Raw genomic sequence first — 25954 nt, 5'->3', positions numbered from 1 at the left:
ACTGCGGGGTGCGCGCCCCCAGCCCCCGGGAGGGCAGCGGAGGAGGGCAAAGCCCCGCCCCCCCAGGAGGAGCACCAATCCGGCTCGTCTGCCTCTTTCTCAACCTTCAGTTAGCTTCCAGCCCGTCTTCATCACGCCAGACCGATCCTGCCGCCGATTGGTCGGCATCTTCCTGGTGCGAATCGCCTTGGCCAATCAGCGCTTGTCAGTCCACCTCACAAGCCCGCCGGAAGCGGCTCGAGAGCCCGAGGCCCGTTAAGATGGGCGGGGAAGTGGGCGTGGTGGCGCCGCGCTGGGCCCGCCCCCGCTCCTGCCCCGCCCGCCGCGCCTCCCGTGCCTAATCCTGGTGTCGGGTGCGATCCGAGGTATTAGCCAGGTGATCACCGAGGCGTCAACATGGAGTTCGTGAAGTGCTTGGGGCACCCGGAGGAGTTTTACAACCTGCTGCGCTTCCGGATGGGGGGCCTGTATAAGGTGATACCCAAGATGGACCAGGTGAGTTGAACATCCCTGCATCCCTGCCCCGGCGGACCCAAAATCGGGGGCGAGGGGCGCGGCGAGGCGAGCGGGTGCCGGACGCCTCAGGCCCCCGCCTGCCCTCCGGAGCAGACCCCCGCCCCGGCAGGGGGCCCCACCCGCCCAGCCAGGTTCCTCTTCTTTACTCCACGTCGCGCCCAGCCAGGCTCGGTCTCCCACGCAGGCCTCCTCTTCTCGCCCCGACCCTCCTCCCCAGATGCCCTACTGCTAAACATGTTTCTACTCGGTCAAAGCATTGGTTTTCGGGTAGTTTTGCTTCAAATTGTATTCTTCACATTGATGTTTATCTGTGTTCTAATCCCTGGTTTACAAAACAGGTTGTGTGGGTAATTTCAGTGGGAGAGGACCTGGGATAGGACCGTGTGAACAAAACGTACTGTGTTGATATTACCAATGAATACATTTTCTAGATTCAAACCTGACCCATCGTTCCTGTTTTCTGCCCTGCCAGCTCTTGCAGAAGCTTCCCTCACTTCCCTGCAGCCTGGTCAATCCCTTCTTCCCCAGTCTTCCTAGGTTTTGATAACCCTTATTTACTCCTCCGAGCTCTTAGTACATAGTTGCCTGCGTGTCTGTTGATTCACTGCATTGTTGGCTTCTTGAAGGCTAGACCTGGTTTTACTTATATTTCATCTGCCTCATTCCTGTACCCTTTGCTAAGTGAATGCTTACAAAGGTATTTATTCCAACAGGAAAACTATTCTGAAGTGATTATTGAATGAATAAACACCTTCAGCTGAATTCGTGGGTTATAGCAAAAGCTTTAAATTCTTTTCCGCAATGGCAGTATCCCAGGAAATACTATTACTTGTTTAAATGTACCCTTACTTGGTGTCCTTCATTAAAACACTTTAATTTTCCATCAGAACATTTTTTTCCCATTTGTCTCATGACTTAGAACCCTCATCTTTCAAGGTCCAGCTTCCGTGAGTGCCACCTCTCTTAACCATTCAGCGGTCATTTATTAAACACCTGTTCTGTGCTAGGCATTGTAGAGGGTGCAGCATGGCAGGCTGGTGTGTGTAGACCAGGGGTCCTCAAACTTTTTAAACAGGGGGCCAGTTCACTGTCCCTCAGACCGTTGGAGGGCCAGACTATAGTTAAAAAAAAACAACTATGAACAAATTCCTATGCACACTGCACATATCTTATTTTGAAGTAAAAAAACAAAACGGGAACAAATACAATATTTGTATTTGCATGTGGCCCGCAGGCCGTAGTTTGAGGACCCCTGGTGTAGACAAATAAGACACTCAAAGAACTCACCATCTTGTCAGGTCAATAAAATGTTAAAAAATTGTTCACAGAAAACTTACGAAGGCACCATCATGAGATGCCTTTTCATGTCACCTGTGAGCCTCCCTTAACCATTTTCTCTGGCACTATTTTACCTTCTATCAGTCCCATAGTCTTGCATTGTGGTTATTTGTGTATTGGCTTTCTGTTCCCCAAATCCCTTTCAGATTTAAGATTCTGGATTTTAAGCAATTTGAAAATAGAAATCTTGTTCAATGTACCTTTAGTGAATTAATGAACAAAAGGTAGGTGTGCACTGCTCTCAAACGTCTAGCTTTTTAAACAAGATAAACATCAGTAAATGTGGCACATAATTCTAAAAGCCCTAAGGAAATTCACAGAAGTGAAAAACCACTTTTGGCTGGGATAGGGGATTAATCTTCTGAGGAATGCCTAAATGAAATGCAGCTTTAAATTGCTCTTGTGCCTTGCTCAATAGATATTTGTTTAATTAGAGATTCTTACTAAGAGTATTTATTTGGAGCTTTCCTGAAGTTGTTTGCAAATGTTTATGTTATTGTAACTTTGCGTGAGGGGAGGGGGAAGAATGGTGTCCACTATTATCAGATTCTCCCAGGGATCTGTGACATAAAACAAATAGTCACTGCTTTACAATCCAGGTTGTACAATCTCCTGAACACCTGTGACAGATAATTCACTACCTCACAGGTCCACCCACTCCATCTCCAGACAGCTCTGGCTTTTCGGCAGTGTTACTTTAAAGTGAGCTGAACTTCCACTCTTTGTTCCCTCTCTGGAGCCAGAGAGTCTAATCCTTGTTTTGTAATACAGTACTTGAAGTGTTTTAGGAGAAGTCTCATATCTCTCTAAGAATAGTGATATACAAGCCAAACGTTCTGTGTTCTTCCACTTGATATCTACTGCTCTTTCCAGGTCATTTACCATCCTGGCCTCTCTCTCTCTCTAAAATCTGTTCAAAATTGAACAGTACTTTAGGGCTGGGCTGGTTATTTCAGACTTTAGAATTTATTTTTTATGGATGTTGTAATTTTTTTAAGTTAAAATCTTATTTATGACCCCAGTAACATAAAAGATTTGTTGTCCATGCTCAAAAAGAAGAAAAAGGTCTTAAGCAGGTCTGTGGTTTGTCTCATTCCTTAAACATCCCAACCTTATGTTTCTTGTTTTTTTTTCTACAACTGTGAGAAACTTCAGTGCCATCAGTGGGGGAGTATCATAGTGCTTGACAAGAAATGTCACAAAACTCTAGCTGGTTTGGCTCGGTAGATAAGCATTGGCCTGCAGACTGAAGGATCTCTGTGGACCGAAGGGTCCTGGGTTCGATTCCAGTCAAGGGCACGTACCTTGGTTGTAGACTCAATCCCCAGCCCTGGTCAGGGTGCGTGCGGGAGGCAGCCAGTCAATGTGTCTCTCTATCATCCATGTTTCATGATTCTCTCTGTCTCTCCCCCTCCCTTCCACTCTCTCTTTTTTTAAAAAAAAAATGTGTCTTTCTCACATCGATGTTTCTGTCTGTCTCTCTTTCTCCCCCTTCATCCCTTTCATCCACTCTCTCTAAAAATGCTCTATCCACTGAGCCAAACCAGCTATGGCTATATTAAGTTTTTTTGCTGTATTTGCTTCATCTTCTGGACTTAGAATTGTGGTCAGTCCAGATCCCTAATTATACTTGTTGAAGACCTATTCTCCCATTTTTCAAAAAAAATATTTTAATTGATTTCAGAGAGGAAGGGAGAGGGAGAGAGAGAAACATCAATGAGGAGAGGGAGTCATTGATTGGCTGCCTCCTGCTCGCCCCCTACTGGGGATCGAGCCTGCAACCTGGGCATGTGCCCTTGGCCAGAATCTAACCCCGGACCCTTCAGTCTGCAGGCGGATGTTCTATCCACTGAGCCAAACCAGGTAGGGCCTTATTCTTCCATTTTGATGAGCATAATAATGGCTAACATTTATTGACCTATTGCTGTATGTGCCAAGCACTATTTTAAACACTTCCTTGCATCTATTATTTAAACCTTCCAGTGACCCTATGAGACAGCTACTATACTTTTTTGTGTTTTATAGATGAAGAAACAGGCACAGAGAGATTAATTAATTGCCTGAGGTCCAACAGTATTCAGTAGTGGAGCCTGTCTTTGACCCTGGAAGTCTGACTGAGGGCTCATTCTGTTAATGCCATCATGCTGCTTACCATTAAGATGATGAAGCATGGAGACATTAAACAGAGGATTGTCCAGATTCAGCTAAAAGGTGAACACACTTTTGTGTGATGGACACAAAGTGGAAAATACCTACCCTAAACATAATCACAGTCTAATGGAGAACAGGTGTAAAAAAGTAAGATAACCTAGGAAGAGCCAAATAAGGATATTTTAATTTCAGGAAATTTTAGGGAAGTAGAAATGTTTGAGTGACAAGTTATCAGAAAAAAGAAACACAGGAAAAACTGCTTTGTTAAGGTATAGGGCCTTGAAGGGGTATTAGATTTGGATTAGTAGGGAGGATCCTTGTCATGCAGGTAGTATCGAGCATGAAGTGTGATGCTAATGAAACCAGCCTGGCTGGAATTGAAGAATGTGAACTAGAAGTATTAAGTTGAGTACGTTTGGGTGGGAATACAAAAGCTGAGCTGTATTCGGTAAAACAGGTTATGGTTAACAGCAGAACTATGTCATGATGAAAGCAATGTTTTAGAATACTCATCTGGCAGGTGAGTGGGATTAGGAGATTATAGTGTGAGTATTTATTGAGTTCCTATGTTTGCCAGGCACTGTGCTAAGCTTTTTAAGTCTGTTACCTCAGTGCATTAGTTAGCTTTCATTGAGGAAGAAGCTGCAAAACTTTAGGGCTTGATAGTCATAATAATAACTAACATTTATTGATGGTGACTCAGTTCTGGAGATTGGTTGCAGGACAATGTGACTAAATTGTACTAAACTGCACACTTAAAAAATGTTTAAATAGTAAATTTTATATTATGTATACTTACCACAATTAACTAAAAATAAACAGTGACTTAAAATAACAACCGTAATTGAGTTCACTATTCTCTAGGAGACTTGGAGAGTTCTTCTGGTCTGGGCCAGCTTGGTTGATTTCTTTTGGGTTTGCTCAGCTGAACTATTTGGCTGTGGCTGGATAATCCAGTGGTTCGCAGACCAGGCTGGAGTATCAAGGGGAGATTGGACCATGTGTCTCATCATCCAGCAAGCTAGCCCCAGGACTCCACATGGTGACTAGAAGAGTGCAAACCCATGTGCATGCACTTCTCAAGTCTCTGCTTGAGTCACATTTGCTACTTGTTGGCCAAAAGAAAGTCACCGGGAGTCCAGGGATGTGGAGAAAGATCCCATCTCCTAATTGAAAGAGCCCCAATATTTTGCAGCCATTTTATTGTTTTCCACACCTACTCAATCTCGACCACAACCCTAAAGAGATAGAACTATTGTTATGTCCATTCTATAGATTAGGAAATGTACCATAAAGTAACTAAATAACTCATTGGTCACACAGCTCCTAAGCTCCTATGTCGTGATTGCAGGATGCCAACTGAGGTGTGTCTGAAGACCACCCTGTTTGTAGTTTGGAGGCCACCTGGGTGGGATAAAGAGCACCCAGACAGCTGATCAGATGCCAGCGCTGTCACATTGCTCCCAGCGTATAGCAGGCACTTCACAATTCCTAATTGCTTTCTTCCCTTTCCAGTTCTGTTGTGTATTAGCTTTCTTGCTCCCTCTCTTCCTTTAACAAATATGTGTCTACCAATTTTATGCCAGATATTGTTCTGGTGCTGGAGATAGCAATAGTGAACAAGATAGGTGAAGACCTTTCTGTTATGAAACTTATATTCTAGTAGAAGAGAGAATGGGGAAAAAGCAAATATACAATATTTCAGATGGAGATAAATATTATAAAGAAAAATAATAGGTCAAGGGATCTGAGAGTCTGAAGTCAGGGGACACAATTTGTAGGGTTCAGATTTGGGTCCAGAGAGTGGACTTCTATGTCTTATTTTCTTCTCTATAAAATGAGACTATTGGGAAAAATGGTGGCATTATAATTACCCCTAGAGAGGAGAATGGGTGGTCATGATAAAAGGGCAGGAGAAAACTTTTTATAGTATCTTTTGAAATATATATGTGTGTATGTATATATATATATATGTATATATATATATATTTAACAAATATTTTTATTTACTTCAGAGAGGAAGGGAGAGGGAGAGATAGAAACATCAGTGATGAGAGAGAATCATTGATTGGCTGCCTCCTGCACACTCCTAACTGGGAATCCAGCCCACAACCCAGGCATGTGCCCTGACCTGGAATAGAACTGTGACCTCCTGGTTCAGAGATCAGTCATCAATCATTGAGCCACACCAGCCAGACCCTAAAGTCGGGAAGAGTGTGGAGAGGGTTGATAGTTGTACATTCACTGTGGAACTGTCTCTCAGCTTGAGACTGGAGCCCCAGTCCTGGGAGTTCAGTCTTGTACCTCTAGTCCACCGCACATGCTTCCTCTGAATGCCTTTCATCCCAGTTTGCCCTCATTTGAGAGTTCTTGGGAGTGTACTTATCTCAGCAGTGGTAAACATCAGGAGGCCCTGGGGACAGGCAGCAGGAGCTTTAGCATGGTTTCCTCCTCAAAGGAATCAATCAGTGGAAACTTTTAGTGACTAGGGTTTTCCATAGACTGTTTAAAAGTTATAACTCCCTGTCTCTTGGTAATTTTAGGAAATTTATTGTTGTAGAGTCTGCAGGCCGATGTTCTATCCACTGAGCCAAACCAGCTAGTTCACATTCTTCAATTTTGAGAGTGCAGGAGGCGTGTTGGAAAGGAGGTGTAGTGTGTTCTTTAAGAGAGTTGCTCTTCAGAACCAGTGCGACTGCACCATTGTGTTTATTGAAGCTCGAGTTTAGACATCAGCCCCAAACCATTAGATTTAACAGAGGATTAAACATCTGGCAATGCAGAAGGAAATCATTGCAGCCTGATAACAGCGATTTACGTGAAGAACTGGCATGGAGCTTAGTAAGTAGCTCTTCCTCCTCTTTTACTATGAAGTCTTGGGAAGGAGTTTGTGAATCATTTTTAAATATTCTATGAATGTATTTATTTACTAATCAAACCTTCACTGTGTATTTGATTTTACTAATATAAGGTGCTCAGTATATAATTTTTACTAATAATTGTGTTGTTGTTAATTCTCACTGGATGATATTTTTCCCATAGATTTTTAGAGTGGGAGGGAGGGAGAGAGAGAAAAACATCCATGTGAAAGAGACACATTGGGGTGGGGGGGGGAGAGACACATCGATTTGTTGCTTCCCTCTCCAGCAAACGCCCTAGGGCAGGGTCCACGCTCTAACCACTCAGAACACCAGCCAGGGCTTTAATAATATCTTTTTATTGACCATGGCAATAAAATTAAATTCTCCTGGTTGTGTGATTTTTTAAAAAGCTTTACTCTTTAATAATATGCATCCATTCTAGGAAATACCCTATATAATAAAAGGCTAATATGCAAATTGACCGAACGATGGAACAACTGGTCACATGCACACTGACCACCAGGGGGCAGACGCTCAACGGAGGAGCTGCCCCACGGAGTCAGTGCACTCCCACACGGGGACGCTGCTTATCCAGAAGCCAGGCTCATGGCTGGCAAGCACAGCAGCAGTGGCTCTCCCGCCTCCCCAGCAGCGCTATGGGGGCATCCCCTGAGGGCTCCAGGACTGTGAAAGGGTGCAGGCTGGGCTGAGGGACACCCCCCTTCCCTAGTGCACGAATCTCATGCACCGGGCCTCTAGTATACAAATAAGAACATAGTTGACCTAGACCCCACCAGGGTCTAGTGTTTGTTGTTAACATTCCAAAGTGACTATGGGATATCCAAGTGGATATGCCATATGTATTTTTTTAACCTCTCCTGTTAGATACTTCAAATATTTTCCATTTCTCTTTTTAAAAGAGAGCGGGGGAGATTGTGGGCATGTAGGAATGTATATGGGAACTCTACACTTTCAATTCAATTTTCCTATAATAATAAAACTAAAATATAGAGTCTCTATAAAACACACACATACACAGCAGTTCTTTCTTTTATGCTTGCATATCAGAATATGGTTTGTTGTGTTTTTTGTTTTGTTCTGGAAAAACAGTACTTGTTTTCTTTAAGAAATAATAAAATTCACGAAGCAGCTCATTACAGCTCACTGATTTGAAAGGGAAAAGACGATTAGAAATCTTAAAAGGAATAACTAGTTTTTCAGAGAATAGTATACGTTTACCAAGTGTTCAAGAAAAAACAGCTGAACAAGTAGTTAAAGTGGTGAAAACAGATTTTATTCAAAAAAGCTAGTGCAATAGGGGAAAGAAACCTCAGTATAGAACTAGGCTCAATTCTGAATACAAGAAAAAGTGGACATTTATAGTCAAGGAGCAGGCAGAGTGGAAGGGTCGATGGAGAGAAAATTTCTAAGAGGAAACATCTGGGACAAGGGCTTTCTGGCTCAACGACTTAATGGGATTCTTGCAGGGGGATGGCGGGGGAGGATCCCGATCAGACCGAGGCTGATCTGGTGCCCAGGTTTGGGAAGCTTGGTCAAAGCAGTTTAGCAGGAATTTTGCTAAAATTGGGCGATGCAAAGATAGACACACAAGTGGAAATGTGGAGGATTCAAAGGAGTCTGACTAAAGTTTGCCCACGGAGAGATGCTGTCAGGGAGGAAAAAGCAAGCTTCTTAAAAGTGGACGGTTTCATTAGCAGCCTGTGGGTTCTGGGGAGAAGGGGAATGCGGTGCAAGGGGTTGCAAGCCGGGCCGAGGGGCGTGGCCAACTGTGGGGCGTGGGCGGGCCTCGGGACGCGCGGCGGGATTCGCTTTGGGGGGGGGGGGGGGCGGGCCACGCGAACGCCTGCTCCCAGCTCGGCCAGCCCCCAGCCTATTGGGGTGGAGGGAGAGCCCGCCCCGCCCCCTCGGTGGGCGCCTCCCAGCTCCGCTTGGGTCTATGGAGGAAAACTTGGCGCAAGCTGCACAATTCTGATGGCCGCAGCCGCCTGCGGCACCAAGGCCATGTCCCTCTTCAAGCGGACCTTGGTGCTGAGCCCCGCCGCGGCGCCTAAGGGCGCGGGCACCCCCTCGCGCTGTTGTCCCTGGCCTTCCAAGGACTGGACTCGGGGAGAGGGCGTCTGCGCCCGGCTACGGCGTCCAGCGGCTGCCGGCTTCCTGCCCCAGTCCCACTCCTGCTCCTCGACAACTGCTACCTCCGTGTGTCTTCTCTGTCCGCAGGACTCGCTCAGCAGCAGCTTGAAGACTTGTTACAAGTACCTGCATCAGACCAGTCGCAGTTTCGCAGCCGTTATCCAGGCGCTGGATGAAGAAATGCGGTGAGTGGCGGGGGTAGCCCCTTTTGACTTGGGGAGAAAAGCTTTCTAGAAGGCTTTGAGTCATTACAAGCGACTTGTTGACATAGATCGCCACTAGCATTGCACTGTGTGCTCGTGGTTGGTTAAGCATAATCTGTGCCACTTGAGTAAAGGAAATGTTCCCTGTCGAAGTGCCCATGTGCTTATTTACTTTAGGCTGCCCTTCCAGGCACCTTGCCATCTAATATTATTCATGCAGGCCCAGCTCTTTGGGGGGGGGGGGGGGGTGTTTTATAACTTTTCTTAGCCCTAGCGGCGAACTTGTCTTTGAGCAGGCCATGCATTTTTCTTGGCTTCACTTAGGCTTCTCTATATTTCTAGTTTACCGGGTTAACTAGTTCTTCTCAAGTTGCCTCTGTGCATATACATATGTACATGAATTTAAGCCAATTGCCTTTATGTATGATTGTATTTATATTAAGAAGTTTGTGTCTTTTGACTTAATTTTTTTATCTGAAAAATATTAGTTCCATCTAAACATTTGGTCTTTTGGCCTTTGTACAATTCTACATTAGTTAGTTGTAACTCATTCTGGGAGTAGTAATGACATCCAGCTGATAAGTTTACTTTATTTTATTTTTATAAATAAACTACAGAAGTCCATTGCTGCCATCTAAGAAAAGAAAACTAAGATATCTCAAGTATGAAAGGCTGGATATTCTTTCCAAGTTCTGTAGAGTTAAGGGTTTAGAAAATGGCCTGGTATAAATGAGATGTTATTTCAAAATAAATATCTTTGGAAGTTTGTTCCAATACATTAATAGTTCTTCCTTTTTTACAGCAATGCAGTATGTATATTTTATCTGGTTCTCCGAGCTCTGGACACTCTGGAAGATGACATGACCATCAGTATAGAAAAAAAAGTCCCACTGTTACACAACTTTCACTCTTACCTTTATGAACCTGACTGGCGGTTCATGGAGAGCAAGGAGAAGCATCGACAAGTGCTGGAGGACTTCCCAACGGTATTGGAATTACAGATCTCTTCTGCCTATGGTTATGTTTATTATTGATGATACAATGTCACTAGCCTGCGTACCTGTAGAGAACGGTTAAATAAGCAGTCAGAGGGCAACATAATATAATGTGATTGCTAAGCTAGACTGCCTGGGTTAGAGCCCCAACTCTCCCACTTACTAACTGGTGCTTAGTTACAAAGCCTGTCTGGGCCTCACTTTTTAAAATCTGTAACAGAGAGATAATAACAGTACCTACTTCATAGTATTGTGAAGATTAAAAGAGTTAATATCAATAAAGCTCTTAGAATGCTGTTAGCTACTATTATTATTGGTAGAGTGTTTGGAAGTCCCATGTTTACTCCTGTGGAAAGATGCATTCCAGTTCCATCCAGGATGGATGCTCAAGCTAACCCACAAAACCTGTTCGCCAAATGCAGCCTACATATGTGGCGCTACTGGCTTGGGTACTCTAAGCCTGATGGCATGGGCGTGCTGCTCAAGATGGGTAGCAGCTGTGGTGTAGGGAGCAGACTCACAGCAGCTGGGGTGAGGATTGAGAAGCAAGAGATCCTCTGTGGCTTACAGCTGTGTGATGCTGCACAAGTTCCTTCTTGGTGTCTCAGTTTTCTCATTTGTAACGTTAAAGCTGCAAGGATTGAATAAGCTCATGTGTCTAAAGTACTTAGAATAGTCCCTGGCACATACTGACTATTCTGGAAATATTAGGTGTTCAGTCCATTCTGTTGGAGTAAAGTGGGTTATAATTAAAACTTGAGCTTTAGGAAATCCCACAAGTTTATGTGGTACATGGAACAAGGCCCTGCTTTTCTGGATTTGCATGATGCAATGTCACTAGCCTGCGTACCTGCGTAAATAAGTGATTCTCTCATATCTTACAAAGTTTTGATTTAGCAAAGTCTCATGTTCCCTAATAGCCCAAAGAAGCCCTTCTGTATGTACATAGTTGCCAGAATTTTTAGGGAAGAGTGCTTCTTACGTGCCTCTTGCTGTTGAAAGAAATCTATATTCCTGAGTGGAGAGGGGAGGACTCCACCATTAGAAAAGAATGTTTGAGAAAGACTCCCTTGGAGCAAGGGCTGGTTCAGATTACTGAGATCATGTCTTGAGTGTCAAAGCCAAAAATACTATACAAAATATAAGAAAAAAGTCTGAAGAATAATGAGAGTTGTTACAGTGCAATACAATATAAAAGAAGAAAGGAAAAGAATCTGAAAAATAATTAGGTGAGGAATTAGAGCTCACACCTTTCTCGGTTATTCTAGTGGGCTTACCTAGTATCCTTTCTTCATGCACTTGGGTTCACCCCAAGGACCTGGGAATCTGTAGTAATTGTAAAACAGAATCACCTGGGGGGGTAAAAAGAAAATAGGTCCTGGCTCACTTCATTGGGCATAACTTATTACTGAATTTGGAGCGAGTCAGCAATGCTTTCTCCTTCCCTCAAGTTTCTGGGAAAACACAGCGCTCTTCATTGCCACTCTTTCCTAGATATTTTTGTTTTCATTTTTGGAATGTATATAATTATGTAACAAGTATCAAAGAGTTGTTGGAGGGAATGGCTCAAATTCAGCAGTGAAATGTTTATTTTGGAGTGTTTGTTTTTAAGTCTGAGCTGTTGCTCCTCCCCCACCCCACTGGCCTTTCCTCTCTTATAAATAGAACTGGCCTGGCCAAAGATCTGTTGAAAGAACCGGTCTTAGGGAGATTCAGGGATCCAAATAACCTTTGGTAGACTTGCTCATTTGTTTCAGTCCACAACAGGAATTACCTTTGGTTTTGCTTGGAACAGCTGTTCTGGAAAGAAAGTTCTGGAGAGAGTGGGTTGATTTTTTTATGGATTTAGGGGCGGCGGGAATGTAACAGTTGAAGCTCATAGAATAATCCTAAAGTATCTTAGGCTTCTGAATCCCTTTGGTGCCCTGCAACCAGCTGGTTATCCCCCAGGTCCTTAAATTTGGAGTTTCCTGAGGAAGTTTTTCTAACCTTTCTGTAAACACAGACCAGGTATTTCTAACTTATAAACACTTCCTTTAACTTAAGATATTTATGCAGTAGCAATGAATTTTAAAAACGTCAATAGTACTTTTCTAAATAAGAGCTTGGGCTCTGGAAAAAAATGTTGGGTAGCATGTCTCAGAATGAACTAAATTGAGTTGTGTAAAAGTTAAAAAGTCTGGCCTTATAGTGGAGGAGACACTAGCTTTGTGATAGAAATTTGGGAACTGATGATAGAATATGGTTGGCTGGTCACTGGAATATAAACTCTGCAGGATAATGAGTTTCTCTTCATTTTTGGTTGGTTGTCCCGTGTCTAGACAGTGCTTATTACATAGGAAGTACTAAATACATTAGCACAAATGAATTTTCATTATTATGAGGTTTTTCTGAAATGAGGCATTCTTCCTAAAATTCTTATATTTATGCTGTTTTATGTTGAAGCATTTCATTTATTAAATATTAGAAATATGAGTTATAGTGAGACTGAATCTTTTGAGTCTAGAAACTAGCATTTTTAGATCCTTCTATTTTAATATTTTTTAAATTTGCTGGGTTTATTATTCAATATGTAGAAATGCTGATGTTAGTTAGGCATAATCTAGATGTTAGGCTTATAGATGAATCATTTGGGCATCTTTACAAATTTACTATTGCTTTGCTTTATGATCTATAGGTACCATCCATGTTGGTTCCCACTGTAAATACATATTTTCTGTTTTTTATATCTTCCTTTCAGATCTCCCTCGAGTTCAGAAATCTGGCTATGAAATATCAAACAGTGATTGTCGACATTTGCCGGAAAATGGGATTTGGGATGGCGGAGTTTTTGGATAAGCACGTGACCTCTGAAGAGGAGTGGGACAAGGTTAGTGTCCCTATAAAGCAGTGTGGGGGGCATAAGACAGGCTGGCAGTCCTCATCATGAAGTTCAGAAGGAGAAAGTGGTCCACTCGTTCCAGGTTTTCTGGTTTTACAATCCATCAGTTTATTTTTTAATTTTTTTTTAAAAAAAATACTTATTAATAATTAGAGAGAGAGAGACATTAATTTGTTGTTCCACTTATTTATGTACTAGAGGCCTGGCCTGTGCTGCACCCTCTCGTAATCTGGGACCCCTCGGGGCATGTCGGAGAGCTGGTTTCGGCCGGATCCCCACAGGCCAGGCCAAGGTATCCCACTGGTGCACAAATTCATGCACTGGGTCTCTAGTATGCATATAAGATCTTTGGTTAATCTCTTCCCACCCTCCCCCTTTCCCTCTGAGATTCATCAGTCTGTTCCACATTTCCATGCCTATGGTTTCTGCTCCTGCCTTGAGTGTCTGTTCCCTGGTGGTCAGTGCATATCATAGCTATCGGCGGGTCAGCCAGTCACTTAGGCTTTTATATATATAAATATATACTAGTATATAGATTTCTTGGTTGATTCCTGTATGTGCCCTGACCAGGCATTGAATCCACAATCTTGGTGCATCAGAACAATGATCTAACCGTTCTAAAGAACTGAGCAACCCGGCCAGGGCCACAACCTGTCTGTTTAGCTTGACTGTCTCATCATAAACACTTAATAAGGGCTTATAGTCTAATACTTGAAATAATTCATGCTATAGAGAGTTTACCATTAAATTAGGCCAAAGTAGATATAACTCATCTCAGAGGTACAGACATTAAGCTTATAAAAGTGTCTCTGACTTGCTGTGAAATTTTAGGTAAATGGCCAGATTACTTCATGTAGTATAGAGATATTAGTATTCAGATCTTAAAAATGTATTTTTTGTTATTTTCTTCTTTCCATTATGGACTGTGTGTGTGTGTGTATGTGTGTGTGTGTGTGTGTGTGTGTGTGTATATATATATATATATATATATATATATATGTATCTTAGTATCTGAGTCATTTCAAGTTCCATCTTTTTTTTTATATATATATATTTTATTGATTTTTTCAGAGAGGAAGGGAGAGAGATAGAGAGTTAGAAACATCGATCAGCTGCCTCCTGCACATCTCCCCCTGGGGATGTGCCCACAACCCAGGTACATGCCCTTGACCAGAATCAAACCTGGGACCTTTCAGTCCGCAGGCCGATGCTCTATCCACTGAGCCAAACCGGTTTCGGCCAAGTTCCATCTTAATACAAGATTACTTCTAAACTGTTAGATTATATATGTTTCCTTAGAAATAAAGTAATTCATGAAAATTCACAGGTATTAACTTTGGATTATAGATGCTAAGGGGTGAGCACCTCTCTAGTACTTCTTCCTTTCCTATCATCTCCTTACAGAAATAAGACAATATGAGATGTTCCAAGTTTCTTGACATCTTCCAATTTGTATTGTGGTTATAAGCAAATATGTGTGGGAACACACAGCTGTGAAGGATGTTGACCAGGGCAGGAGTTAGGGGCTGAGAGAGTGCTTACCTAGACAAAGTGACCCAATCGACTATGGGGACTAAACTAAATATCAAAACACAAGGTAGGAGGAAGGGGGCTTGCCCATTGTTCATGGAGTGGTGCTTGTGAGACTTAATTCATCACCTCATTGGAAGCAAAGACGTTTCAAACATTTAGGATCACAAATAGATGCTACTACATATTCATTGAGTGAGTGCAAATCCAAGGTCTGCCATCTTAAATTTCAAGCTTCAGAACTCGATGACAACATCTTTGAAACTGTTGGTCGATGCTTCCCAAGTTAACAAGCGTGGGTGATTGCTGCTGGAATATCAGTTTATGAATTTAAAGTTAAAGCTAAAACTTCTAGCCAAGAATCAGCACTGGTTATCTGCACAGTAACTTCCTTTTCTGCTGTGCAGATCTGTCAGGAAACTCAATTATAGGTTGTTAAATAGAAGTTCTGATCAGATAAAATTGAGTACTTTAAAAGGATTTTATTTTTTCCTTCAATTTTGGAGAACAATGAATACTTCCATTCTAGCAGTATTTCTTTTCAAAGAACTATTACCTTAAAATAAAATATACTTCTCCTTGGACAACACTATGGATGTACTAATGTTTTTAATTTCTAGTAATTCTTTTAAAATTTTTTACAGTTGCCCACAGCTCATTTCTTGCTCTCTAATTCCTGCATATCTTCCTCTGCTGGAACATATTTCAAGTGCTTTCTCCTTGCCATGTCAGTGGGTCCTTGACTAGTACCTGGCTTTGTATTACTTTCAACCAGAGATACTTTATTCTTTGGGTAACTCCTCTCCAGAGGGTACCTCTTTAACTACTCTTCACTTCTGATTGTCTAGTGGACATTCCTTTTAGAAAAGCATTGCATTAAGTTGCTTTGGAGAATACTCTTTTCAGGGGAGGATAGCTTTGACAAACGACTTTTATAGATAAATACTTTGATAATTATTAGCTTACTAAAACCCCTTTAGGACAATGGTTCTCAACCTTCCTAATGCCGAGACCCTTTAATACAGTTCCTCATGTTGTGGTGACCCCCAATTTCATTGCTACAAATTGAACATAATTAAAGCATAGTGATTAATCACAAAAACAATATGTAATTATATATGTGTTTTCCGATGGTCTTAGGCAACCCCTGTGAAAGAGTCGTTTGACCCCCAAAGGGGTCTCGACCCACAGGTTGAGAACCACTGCTTTAGAGAATAGCCGTTTTAGCAAAGTTGTTAAGCCTGCCTCTTAAGCCAGACTACTTGGCTTTGAATCCTTGGCCTCTGCCTTCCCAGATGTGTGGCCTTAACTTCCCAGATGAGTCATCTTGGGCAAGTTAATCAACTTCTTTGCCTCTGTTTCCACGTCTGTAAAAGAGTGGTAATAGTATGTACTGCATACAATGTTTGTGAGGATTGTATATACAGGATGGGACAAAAGTAGGTCTACAGTTGTTTGTATGGAAATAATACAGTAATTAATAAATAATACTCTGTGTTTTGAGTATTCAAAACAGTAAACCCACTTTTGCCCCACCCTGTACAGAGTGCTTAAAACAGTTTCAAGAACATCCTGGTAGTACTTTGTTTTTCTGTATAATGAGGATTTTGAGATACTGCATAATCTTGAAATGCCTTCAAGATTAGACTCCGTATTCAAGTTTCTATTAGAATATATTTTATTTCCTCATTGCCTTCACTCCCACTTTTTTTAAAAAAATATATATATTTTATTGATTTTTTTACAGAGAAGAAGGGAGAGGGATAGAGAGTTAGAAACATCGATGAGAGAGATCAATCAGCTGCCTCCTGCATGCCCCCTACTTGGGATGTGCCAGCAACCAAGGTACATGCCCTTGACCGGAATCGAACCTGGGACCCTTCAGTTCGCAGGCCAACGCTCTATCCACTGAGCCAAACCGGTTCGGCACTCCCACTTTTTGATATAAAAAGTTTACTAGTTTATTTTTTAAATAACCTTTTATTCTAGAAATAAAGAAAATGCAAGTAATAAAAAAAGAAAACACCAGCTAGAGGTTACTTTTGTTAAATCTTTTGTGCTCATCCTTCTTGGATGTCCTTACATGTCCATAGTGTATATTTGTGTTTTTTAATCAAAATGAGATCTTACACATATTATTTGGAGCCTGTACTTTTGTAGCTAATGATCTCTAGCATTTTCATTTTAGTAAAAAATTTATTATTAAAGTACTTTAAAACTAATCTTTTACAGTACTGCCACTATGTTGCCGGGCTGGTGGGAATTGGCCTTTCTCGTCTGTTCTCGGCCTCAGAGTTAGAAGACCCATTAGTTGGTGAAGACATAGAGTGTGCCAACTCCATGGGCCTGTTTCTGCAGAAAACAAACATCATTCGTGATTATCTGGAAGATCAGCAAGATGGAAGAGAGTTCTGGCCTCAAGAGGTAACAAATTCAGGGGACTTGGGAAAATAATTCAAAACACTTTCTGAAAACAAACCCCATTAAACCCTTTTGGTTGCAAGTGACAGAAATGCAAATTAAAGTACCTTAAGCAACATAAGAGAATGTATAAAGTAGGTTAAGATTTAGTTTGCTTCTTGTAGGTAGATTGGCTGAATCAGGGATTCAGACTATATAATCAGGTTCTGTGCCCTTTCTCTTGTTCTCCAAGTGGTGGCTATAACGACCCATGACTCACAACCTACTAGCTTAAAAAAAGTTCTTAGGGAGGTATGATTCACAGGGCATGATTCCCTCAATCAGTTACTAGAACCAGAGGGCTGAGAACTCTGTCCAGACTCGGATTATATCTTCCCAACACACACAGAATGGATTCCTGCCCGCTTTCACCCCCCTAAGCCAGAAGGATTCTAGGGCAAGAAGAGGGAAAGATGGACACAGATAATAGGGTGCTGAAGGCCTGGGGTGGGGGCGGGGCTGAGATGGAGGGGGTCAATAGGGGAAAGAGGTGGACATTTGTAATACTTTAAACAATAAAGATTTATTTTAAAAGATAGGGAAAGTACGCTAGATAGGCAAAAACTACAGATGCTCATTTAACAGACAAGAGTTGATCTTTAACACTTAAGAAGTAGACAGGAAAAGGAAAGGCTTTGACAAATTGATTTTTATTCAGAAGGAAAGCTAGACAATTTTATAACTATTTGCTGATTTTATTCCAGCATTTACCTTTTGCTTTCCATAAAGTAGTTTCCTAAGACGAAGTGCTTTTATTTATTTACTTTTATTTTTCAATTATATTTTACATTCAATTTTTTAAAAATATATTTTTATTGATTTCAGAGAGAAAGGGAGAGGAAGAGAGAGATAGAAACATCAATGATGAGAGAGAATCATTAATTGGCTGCCTCCTGCACGCCCCCTACTGGGGATCGAGCCTGCAACCTGGACATGTGCCCTTGATCAGAATCGAACCTGGGACCTTCAGTCCTTAGGCTGATGCTCTCTCCACTGACCCAAACCGGTTGTGGCTACATTCAATTTCATTTTGTAATAGTTTCAGCTGTACAGCATAGTGGTTAGACCAGTGATTCTCAACTTTAGCTGTACATTAGAATCACCTGGGAATCTTTTTAAAATCCTGATTTCTGGGCCTCATCCTCTGGAAATTCTGTTTCTTTGTTATGGGGTGGGGCCACAACATTAGTAACAAAGAAACAGAATTTCCAGAGATGAGGCCCAGAAATCAGGATTTTAAAAAGATTCCCAGCTGATTCTAATGTGCAGCCAAGGTTGAGAACCACTGGCTTAGTACATGCTGCACTAATTGTCCCAAAGGGACACTTTCCCAAGTACTTTATGTACTCTTAGGTCGTGATAAGTCCTTCACTTGTAGTTATAAATAGCCATTGGGTGTAGCTTAAAAGAGACTAAATCTTGGTGAAAGATGAGGCAGCAGCTAAAGAAGATTCAGCTGTGTACCAATAGTTCTTATTCACAGAGATCCTTTCATATTGCTTGTACATTTTTCCTCTATGCACATCTTGATTTGTATTTGATCTTTTTATCTGTCTAGGTTTGGAGCAAGTATGTTAAGAAGTTGGGTGATTTTGCTAAGCCGGAGAATATTGACTTGGCCGTACAGTGTCTGAATGAACTTATAACCAATGCTCTACATCACATTCCAGATGTCATCACCTACCTTTCCAGACTTAGAAACCAAAGTGTGTTTAACTTTTGCGCTATTCCTCAGGTATGGAATAGGGCTATGCTTGTTGTATATGGGAGGTAAAGGTTAAAGGGAGTGGGATGGTGGTAGTGATGGGGGTGGGTAGAATGCATCTACTATTTTGGTCTGCTATATTCAGGAATATGGTTCTTTAAAAAGATGACTCTAGTTTATTTTCTTTGGCTGGGGGGCAGGCAGTGTTTCACAACACCTCCCCTGTGCCTTACAACCACCACACTCAGCTAAGTCTCAAGGTGAAGTCTGCTCCTTCCCTAGATTTATGGGGAATGCTGAGTAGGTGAAGCTATTATCATGAAAAGTCTTAATTAAGCATCTAAAATTTGCTGTCCTATTTTTAAGACTCAGGCTAACAGAAACTGATCCTTTGGATCTAGCCCCTTGATGTTTTAGGGGCTTACAGTGAAAATGCCTTTACCAGCCCGGCTGGTGTGGCTCAATGGATTGAGCATCATCCCATAGACCAAGAGGTCTTGGATTTGATTCCCGGTCTGGGCACATGCCCAGGTTTCAGGCTCCATCCAGTAGGGGATGTGGGCGTGCAGGAGGCAGTCGATCAATGTGTCTCATCGATGTTTGTCTCTCTCACTCTCTGAAATCAATTTTAAAAAAATGCCTTTACCACTTTGTTTGTTTTATTTTTTAATCCTCACCTGAGGATGTTTCTCCATTGATTTTCAGACAGAGTGAAGGGGGGGGGGGAGGAGGGAGGAGGGAGGGGGGAGGTGAGAGAGAGAGAGAGAGAGAGAGAGAGAGAGAGAGAAATACTGATATGAGATCAATTGATTGCCTCCTGGGAGCCCGCAAATGTGCCCTTGAATGGGAATGGAACCTACGACCCTTCAGTCCATGGGCCAGTGCTCTAACCACTGAGCAACAGGCCAGGACTGTTTCAGTTTTTAACTAAACTAAGTGAAGAAAGAGGATTTAACTGATTTGGAAACTTGCTTTACTCTTGTTCTGATAGCCAAGCTTGAATGGTTCTTGGAACTAAGACCTGTGTGCCTGATTTAGGTTTTCATTTATCCTAAAATTTACTTTTGAGCATGGGAAACTACCTTTGGTTTTCTTTTGTCTCCCTCCCCCCACTATGATATTTTTAAACATATAATGATTATGTTCACTGTAGGAAAAACAGAAAAAAAAAATAGAAAAATCTTACTAGATTTTTTTTGGAGATTATTTTTCAGATCTAATAACTAGCATGGAAAATGTTACATTGGTTTGTATTTGGTTTTTTCCCAAATAAAAAAAAGGACTTTCATGACTAAACTATGGAATCCTTTAAGACTGCAAAGACCACTGATTATTCTGTGTGTTGTTGAGAAAGGGGGGAGTGAGAAAGGTAAAAGTCTGGACATGCTTTCTTTATGAGAATTTTTTCTTCGTTAGTTATTAGTTACATCTTAGCTCTTTGGCAGCTCTTTCTCATTCTATAGAAGATTTTCTTACCTTCTCATGATGATGAATGCCTACAGAGCCACTTCTTTCCTTTGTTTTATGAAATGAAATGAATTAATTAGTGTTTTTGTCCTCTGTGTATTGTTTTTAGGTAATGGCCATTGCTACTTTGGCTGCCTGTTATAATAATCAGCAGGTGTTCAAAGGGGTAGTGAAGATTCGAAAAGGACAAGCAGTAACCCTGATGATGGATGCCACCAACATGCCAGCTGTCAAAGCTATAATATACCAGTATATGGAAGAGGTGGGCTATTGAACTACCTGGATAATTTGTAGCTATTTTTATGATTTAAATAGTGTTCACTTTAACCATGTCATTTGGGTATTAGATGACCCTAATAACTCACTGTGTTATGTAGTAAAGAGGTAGGAGTTGGTGGCCTTTAGCGGGGGCGGGGGTGCACACCGGGAGGGAGCTGGTTGTTGACTCTGGTGAGAGGAGTTAAATGAAGCAAGGCTGGGACTCCTATGTAGAATCCTGCTGGGACTCCTACGAAGAATCCTGTTTTTCAATCCTGTTTTTTGAGCTAGGAGATGATGTTAGAGGTCAGTCAAGGTTCTGGTTTACAGGTGAGGTGTGTGAGGCTGAGGCTTGTGTATGCTAATGCATTGTCTGACTGAGTGGTTCTTGGACCACAGAACTTATTTCCTGACACCCCTCCATACTTGCCATTACATCATGGGCCTCAATTGAAAAACCAAAGTAGGAAATTTTGGCAAAGGAAAACCATCAAGTTGTAATTATTTCTAAGTTTTCTAACACAAATGCCATTTCAAATGCCAAAACCATAAAACAAAGGCTGGTTTAAGTCAAATCTCTAATAAAATATAACTAGGTTCAAAAGAACTTTTTTTTTGAGGCTAAAACTCTAATCACGAGGCCCTAGAATGGTGGTCTTCAAATGGAGTGGTTTTGCTTCCATGAGGGGACCTTTGGCAATATCTGGAGACATTTTTGATTGTCAACTGAGCCGGGGGTGGCTACTGCCAGCTGGAGAATGGAGGCCTTAATATGTTCTTTTGAAGATTGAAATACTACAGAAGTATTTGAAAACATAAAATGACCCATTTCTTTCCTCCCTTCCCAGAGATCACCTCTCTCAATAGTTTTCCACATCCTTCCGGTCCCCTGGTTATGCCTTTACAGGGATGTGATTTATAACAGCGGGATCATCCAAAACAGAATTCTGCAAACTATTATTTCTTCTGATGTCTATTGCACACTGCACATACTCCTTGTCTGCTCTTTTTTTTATCTGACAAGTTTTGGACCCCAGTATTTATACCAGAGGCACCTGTAGAAGGTATAAGAGATGACCAAATTTTTTAAAAATCCTAAAATTCTTTTAGAGACTGGGTGAGTGTTCAGCCATTGACCAAAATATTGCTGCCGACAATACTTGGGATAGTCCAGCAGCACTCGGGGTTTACTATGTGCCTGGCATAGCAACTGAATAGATTGATACTATTAAGGTGACGGAAACTTGAGGCCCTGAGCCCACTGGAGCCATAATTTGGGCCCAGGTCTTCCTGACTTCAGAACCTATTCTGTTCATGATGCTAAGGGGTTGAATTAACCTTTTGACACTGGATACAGTTGGCCCTCCGTATTCTGTTTCCACATCTGGGATTTAACCAACCACAGGTCAAATGTAATTAGGGCCCTAGCTGGTTTGGCTTGGTGAATAGAGCATTGGCCTGTGGACTGAAGGGTCCTGGGTTCAATTCTGGTCAAAGGCACATGCCTGGGTTGCAGGCTTGATCCCCAGTAGGGGACGTGCAGGAGGCAGCTCATCAGTGATTCTCTGTCATCATTGATGTTTCTTTCTCTCTCCCTTCCTCTCTGAAATCAATAAAAATATTTTTTTTAAAAAGTAATTAGGGCCCTAATCGGTTTGGCTCAGCGGATAGAGCGTCTGCCTGCGGACTCAAGGGTCCCGGGTTCGATTCCGGTCAAGGGCATGTACCTTGGTTGCGGGCACATCCCCAGTAGGGGACGTGCAAGAGGCAGCTGATCGATGTTTCTCTCTCATCGATGTTTCTAACTCTCTATCCCTCTCCCCTCCTCTCTGTAAAAAATCAATAAAATATATTTAAAAAAAATTTATAAAAAAAAAAAATAAAAAAAAATAAAAAGTAATTAGGGAAAAAAGTTAGGTTGTTGCTGACATGTACAGTATAGTTGAATCTGTGGTGGGTGTGTCTATATTGAAGATGTGCAGACTTTTTCTCATTATTACCTAAACAATTCCCTAACAACTATTTACATGACATTTACATGATATTAGATGTTATAATTAATCTAGAGATGATTTTAACACATTGTATGCGGGAAACGTATTTATATGTTTTATGTTGACTGTAAGTAGTAGAGCGCGGGACACAAATGGCCCGCGCCACCTGTTAGCGCGCGATAAAAACTACCTGCAAACAATGTGTTAAGTATACACAGGAGGATGTGCTTAGGTTATGTGCAAATACTATTATGGCATCCTATATAATGAAAGGCTAATATGCAAATGGACCAAACAGCAGAATGACCGGTTGCTATGATGCTCACTGACCACCAGGGGGCAGATGCTCAACAAAGGAGCTGCCCCTTGCTGGTCAGCGTGCTCCCACAGGGAGTGCTGCTCAGCCAGAAGCCAGGCTCATGGCTGGCGAAAGCAGAGGCGGTGGCGAGAGCCTCTCCTGCCTCCGCAGTGGCACTAAGGATGTCCGACTGCCAGCTTAGGCCGCTCCCTGCGGGGAGCAGTCGGACACCCTCCAAGGGCTCTGGACTGCAAGAGGGCACAGGCTGGGCTGAGTGGGGACCCCCCCCCCCCACACACACACACATACACTGAGTGAACGAATTTCGTGCACCGGGCCTCTAGTTTTATATAAGGGATTTGAATGTCCTTGGAATTTGGTCTCTTTGCAGGGTCCTGGAACCAACCTACTGCATATACCAAGGGATGACTGTAATTCATTCTGGGCACTATTTCTTCATTTTATATGAATTACAAACATTTTCTGTAGTACAAAGTTCAGGGAATGTTTTAGTTTCACAGTTTTATTTATCACTGATTTTAGAAAACCTTTTCTTAAAATACTGTAGGCTATTCTATATTAAAATTTTATTTTATTTGGTGTTTTCCTTAACTATTGGAATGAAATTCTAGGTGTTATTCACAGTTGGATTTAGGGTAAAAGTGGGCCAGCCATGGCTGGCTGACCTCATTTTTGTAAATAACTTTTTATTAGAATAAAGCCACACCTGTTGCTTTACATATTGTCCGCTGCTGGTAACACAGTGGCAGAATGGAGTAGCTGCAGCAGGGCAAATAGTTTTTGGTTCTTTAAGAAAAAATTTGCTGGCCTCTGATTTTGGGCATCACTTATTTTGTTTAAAGTAATGTGTCTGAGTATTGTTAACATATATGACATTTTACGCATTCTAACATATAGAGGCTTATAAAGGTATAACGAGAGTAGGTGTAAAAGTAACTATACTAGCCCGTGGCTGAGGAGGAGGGAATGTAAGGGGATTTTGACCTTTTATTTTACTTTTGTATTCCTTGTTCTTATAGGTATAATTCCATCTAAATTTTGTTTTGAAGAATTGTAGTTTCATCCTCATCTCTGTTTTCTCTCTATAGTTGTCCTTTGTAACATAATATTAGATATTAGACAAAACTAGCATATTCCTGTAGGCATATTCTTTTATTTCTTCGTTATATGAAATTGCAGCTGTGCTTTTGGGTGGGGAAGAAGGAAGATGGTAAGAATAAATATTTGTGAGAAAAAATACCCATTACATAATGTAAAGTTTGGAAAACAATTATTTTTTTAAAAATCCTGCTCTGTGCTCTTCAACCACTGCCTGCCCCTCAGCTCAGATCATTGTCACTTCCCATCTTATTAACCTCCTAACTGGTTTGTCAGTTTGAGTCAGTAAACATTTATGGAGGGCCTCCTGTGTGCCAGGCACAGTGAGGTTGGAGGTAAGAAGATGAATAAGAGGAAGTGCCTTTGAGCTTGCAGTCTAGTTAGGGAGCAGCTAGATGATTTCAATGTAAGGGGTAAGGTAGGACTATGTACAGGAGAGTGGCACTAGGCCCAACCGGGGGGGTCAAGGCAAGTTTTCTAGAACAGTGGTCGCCAACCTTTCGGACCTCACGGACCACCAGTTGGCAACCGCTGTTCTAGAAGACATAATGGCAAAGTTAAGTCTTGGGTGATAGGTAAGAGCTAGATAAAGGAATGTGGGAACAGCATTCCAGCAGAGGGAGTGGTGTGAGCAAAGAAAGGAACAGTGTGCAGCAGTAGCACAAGTAAAACACAGGCCTTTGTTTCTCGAGTGTGAAGAAGGGAGGTATGACGGGTCCAGTTCATTGCGGCCTTGCGCTCTACATCAGGAGCTCAGACCTTACTCAGCTGGCAGTAGGGAGCCACTGAGGTTGTCAAGCGGAGGTTTTAGATCTCTGACAGTGTGGAGAACAGACGAGTGGATTTTGGTAGTCCAGCATAGAGGCAGGAGCTCAATTTGGAGGCTGGTATAACCCAGAGGAGAGTCACTGGGGTCCGAACCAGGGGCTGTAATTGGAGGCATGTGGAGGAGGAGTGGGTTCAGCAGATGTTTCGGAGGTTTGCAGAGGAGGTAGGTGTAGAGGTACAGGGAGGACTTTAGGATGACTCAGATGATCTGTTTCTGTTCTTGCCTTTCTTCATCCAATCTGTTGCCCACCCCACAGATTCAGTCTTGTCCTAAGCTGCGTCTGCTAGTCTTTCCGGTATTATTTCCCTTTTCTCATATGCTGCTTCAGCCTAGAAACTATGCTGACATTACCAAGCACCTACAGTGCTCCTGGCTATGGGAGGTGTGGGATGGATGATCATTGAGGACCAGTAGCTCCCGGTGCAGCATGGCTCAGGCCTCCCTGCTTGCTCTGTATGGCAGGCTTTGGGATTACACTGGCCTGGGTTGATAGCCTGCCCTATTGGTGGAGTGACTTGGGGTTATTACTTTCATGTTCTGTTTGGCAAAATGGGCATAAAATCCCTGTTTGGAGTTGTAAGAAGTCAACACACTGTTTATATAGGTCCTAGGACTCAGTAAGTAGCACTTACTGTCTTTTCCTTTTGTTAACAGATCTATCACAGAATCCCCAACTCAGATTCATCTTCCAGTAAAACCAGGCAGATCATCTCCACCATCAGAACACAGAATCTTCCCAGCTGTCAGCTGACCTCCCGAAGCCACTACTCCCCCATTTACCTGTCATTTCTCATGCTCCTGGCTGCCCTGAGCTGGCAGTATGTGAGTACCCTATCTCAGGTCACAGAAGACTATGTCCAGACCGGAGAACATTGATTTGTTCACCATGAAATAGACTGACCTTTTTTTCAAAGAGGGATATTGGCTTCCCCTTTTCTCCCCTCCTGCTTTAATCCTGTAATTCTGTGGGCTTGGACCCTGAGAAACTGAGGTGCAGCTGAGAAGAGAATAAAAGAGGATCCCTCACCCTCAGCACCTGGGACCTGTGGGTTGTGCTCACCTGCACATGGGCTGATGGTGCACTCGGTGGTGCAGGTCGGGAAGTGGTTGCCCTGGGACGCCTGACAGATCTGTGTGCATCCTGACTAGTTATAATTAAATGTGTTTAATTAAAAGCAACCTTTGATCTCTTATCCTA

General features: G+C 42.2%; 1 protein-coding gene across 2 annotated transcripts; it reads left to right on the top strand.

Moving 5' to 3' along the window:
* The first annotated feature begins 314 nt into the window (after window positions 1–314).
* On the top strand, window positions 315–25954 carry FDFT1 (farnesyl-diphosphate farnesyltransferase 1). 2 transcript variants are annotated; one of them, XM_006081907.3, is made up of 8 exons: window positions 315–495; window positions 9105–9202; window positions 10023–10206; window positions 12956–13084; window positions 16859–17050; window positions 18645–18821; window positions 20368–20520; window positions 25411–25762. In XM_006081907.3, exons 1-8 carry the CDS (start codon window positions 397–399, stop codon window positions 25630–25632), a joined length of 1254 nt encoding a protein of 417 aa, XP_006081969.1. In that variant the 5' UTR covers window positions 315–396; the 3' UTR covers window positions 25633–25762. The 2 variants fall into 2 exon arrangements, with proteins under 2 accessions (XP_006081969.1, XP_014312286.1); XM_014456800.2 differs by lacking the exon at window positions 315–495 and having other exon boundaries at window positions 8784–9202; window positions 25411–25954.

This window comes from Myotis lucifugus, unplaced genomic scaffold, assembly GCF_000147115.1.
Source record: "Myotis lucifugus unplaced genomic scaffold, Myoluc2.0 scaffold_1, whole genome shotgun sequence".
Classification (NCBI taxonomy): Eukaryota; Metazoa; Chordata; class Mammalia; order Chiroptera; family Vespertilionidae; genus Myotis; species Myotis lucifugus.
The sequence above is the reverse complement of the archived record's forward strand: the minus strand, read 5'-3'. Positions and strand labels throughout refer to the sequence as shown.

What these genes read in the sequence shown, in the direction of transcription:
- FDFT1 (XM_014456800.2), top strand. Translation starts at nt 8,859, where the DNA reads ATGGCCGCAGCCGCCTGCGGCACCAAGGCCATGTCCCTCTTCAAGCGG. An exon ending in GAGAGTTCTGGCCTCAAGAG is followed by an intron (nt 17,051 to 18,644) that starts GTAACAAATTCA and finishes TTATCTGTCTAG; the next exon opens with GTTTGGAGCAAGTATGTTAA. An exon ending in TATACCAGTATATGGAAGAG is followed by an intron (nt 20,521 to 25,410) that starts GTGGGCTATTGA and finishes TTTTGTTAACAG; the next exon opens with ATCTATCACAGAATCCCCAA.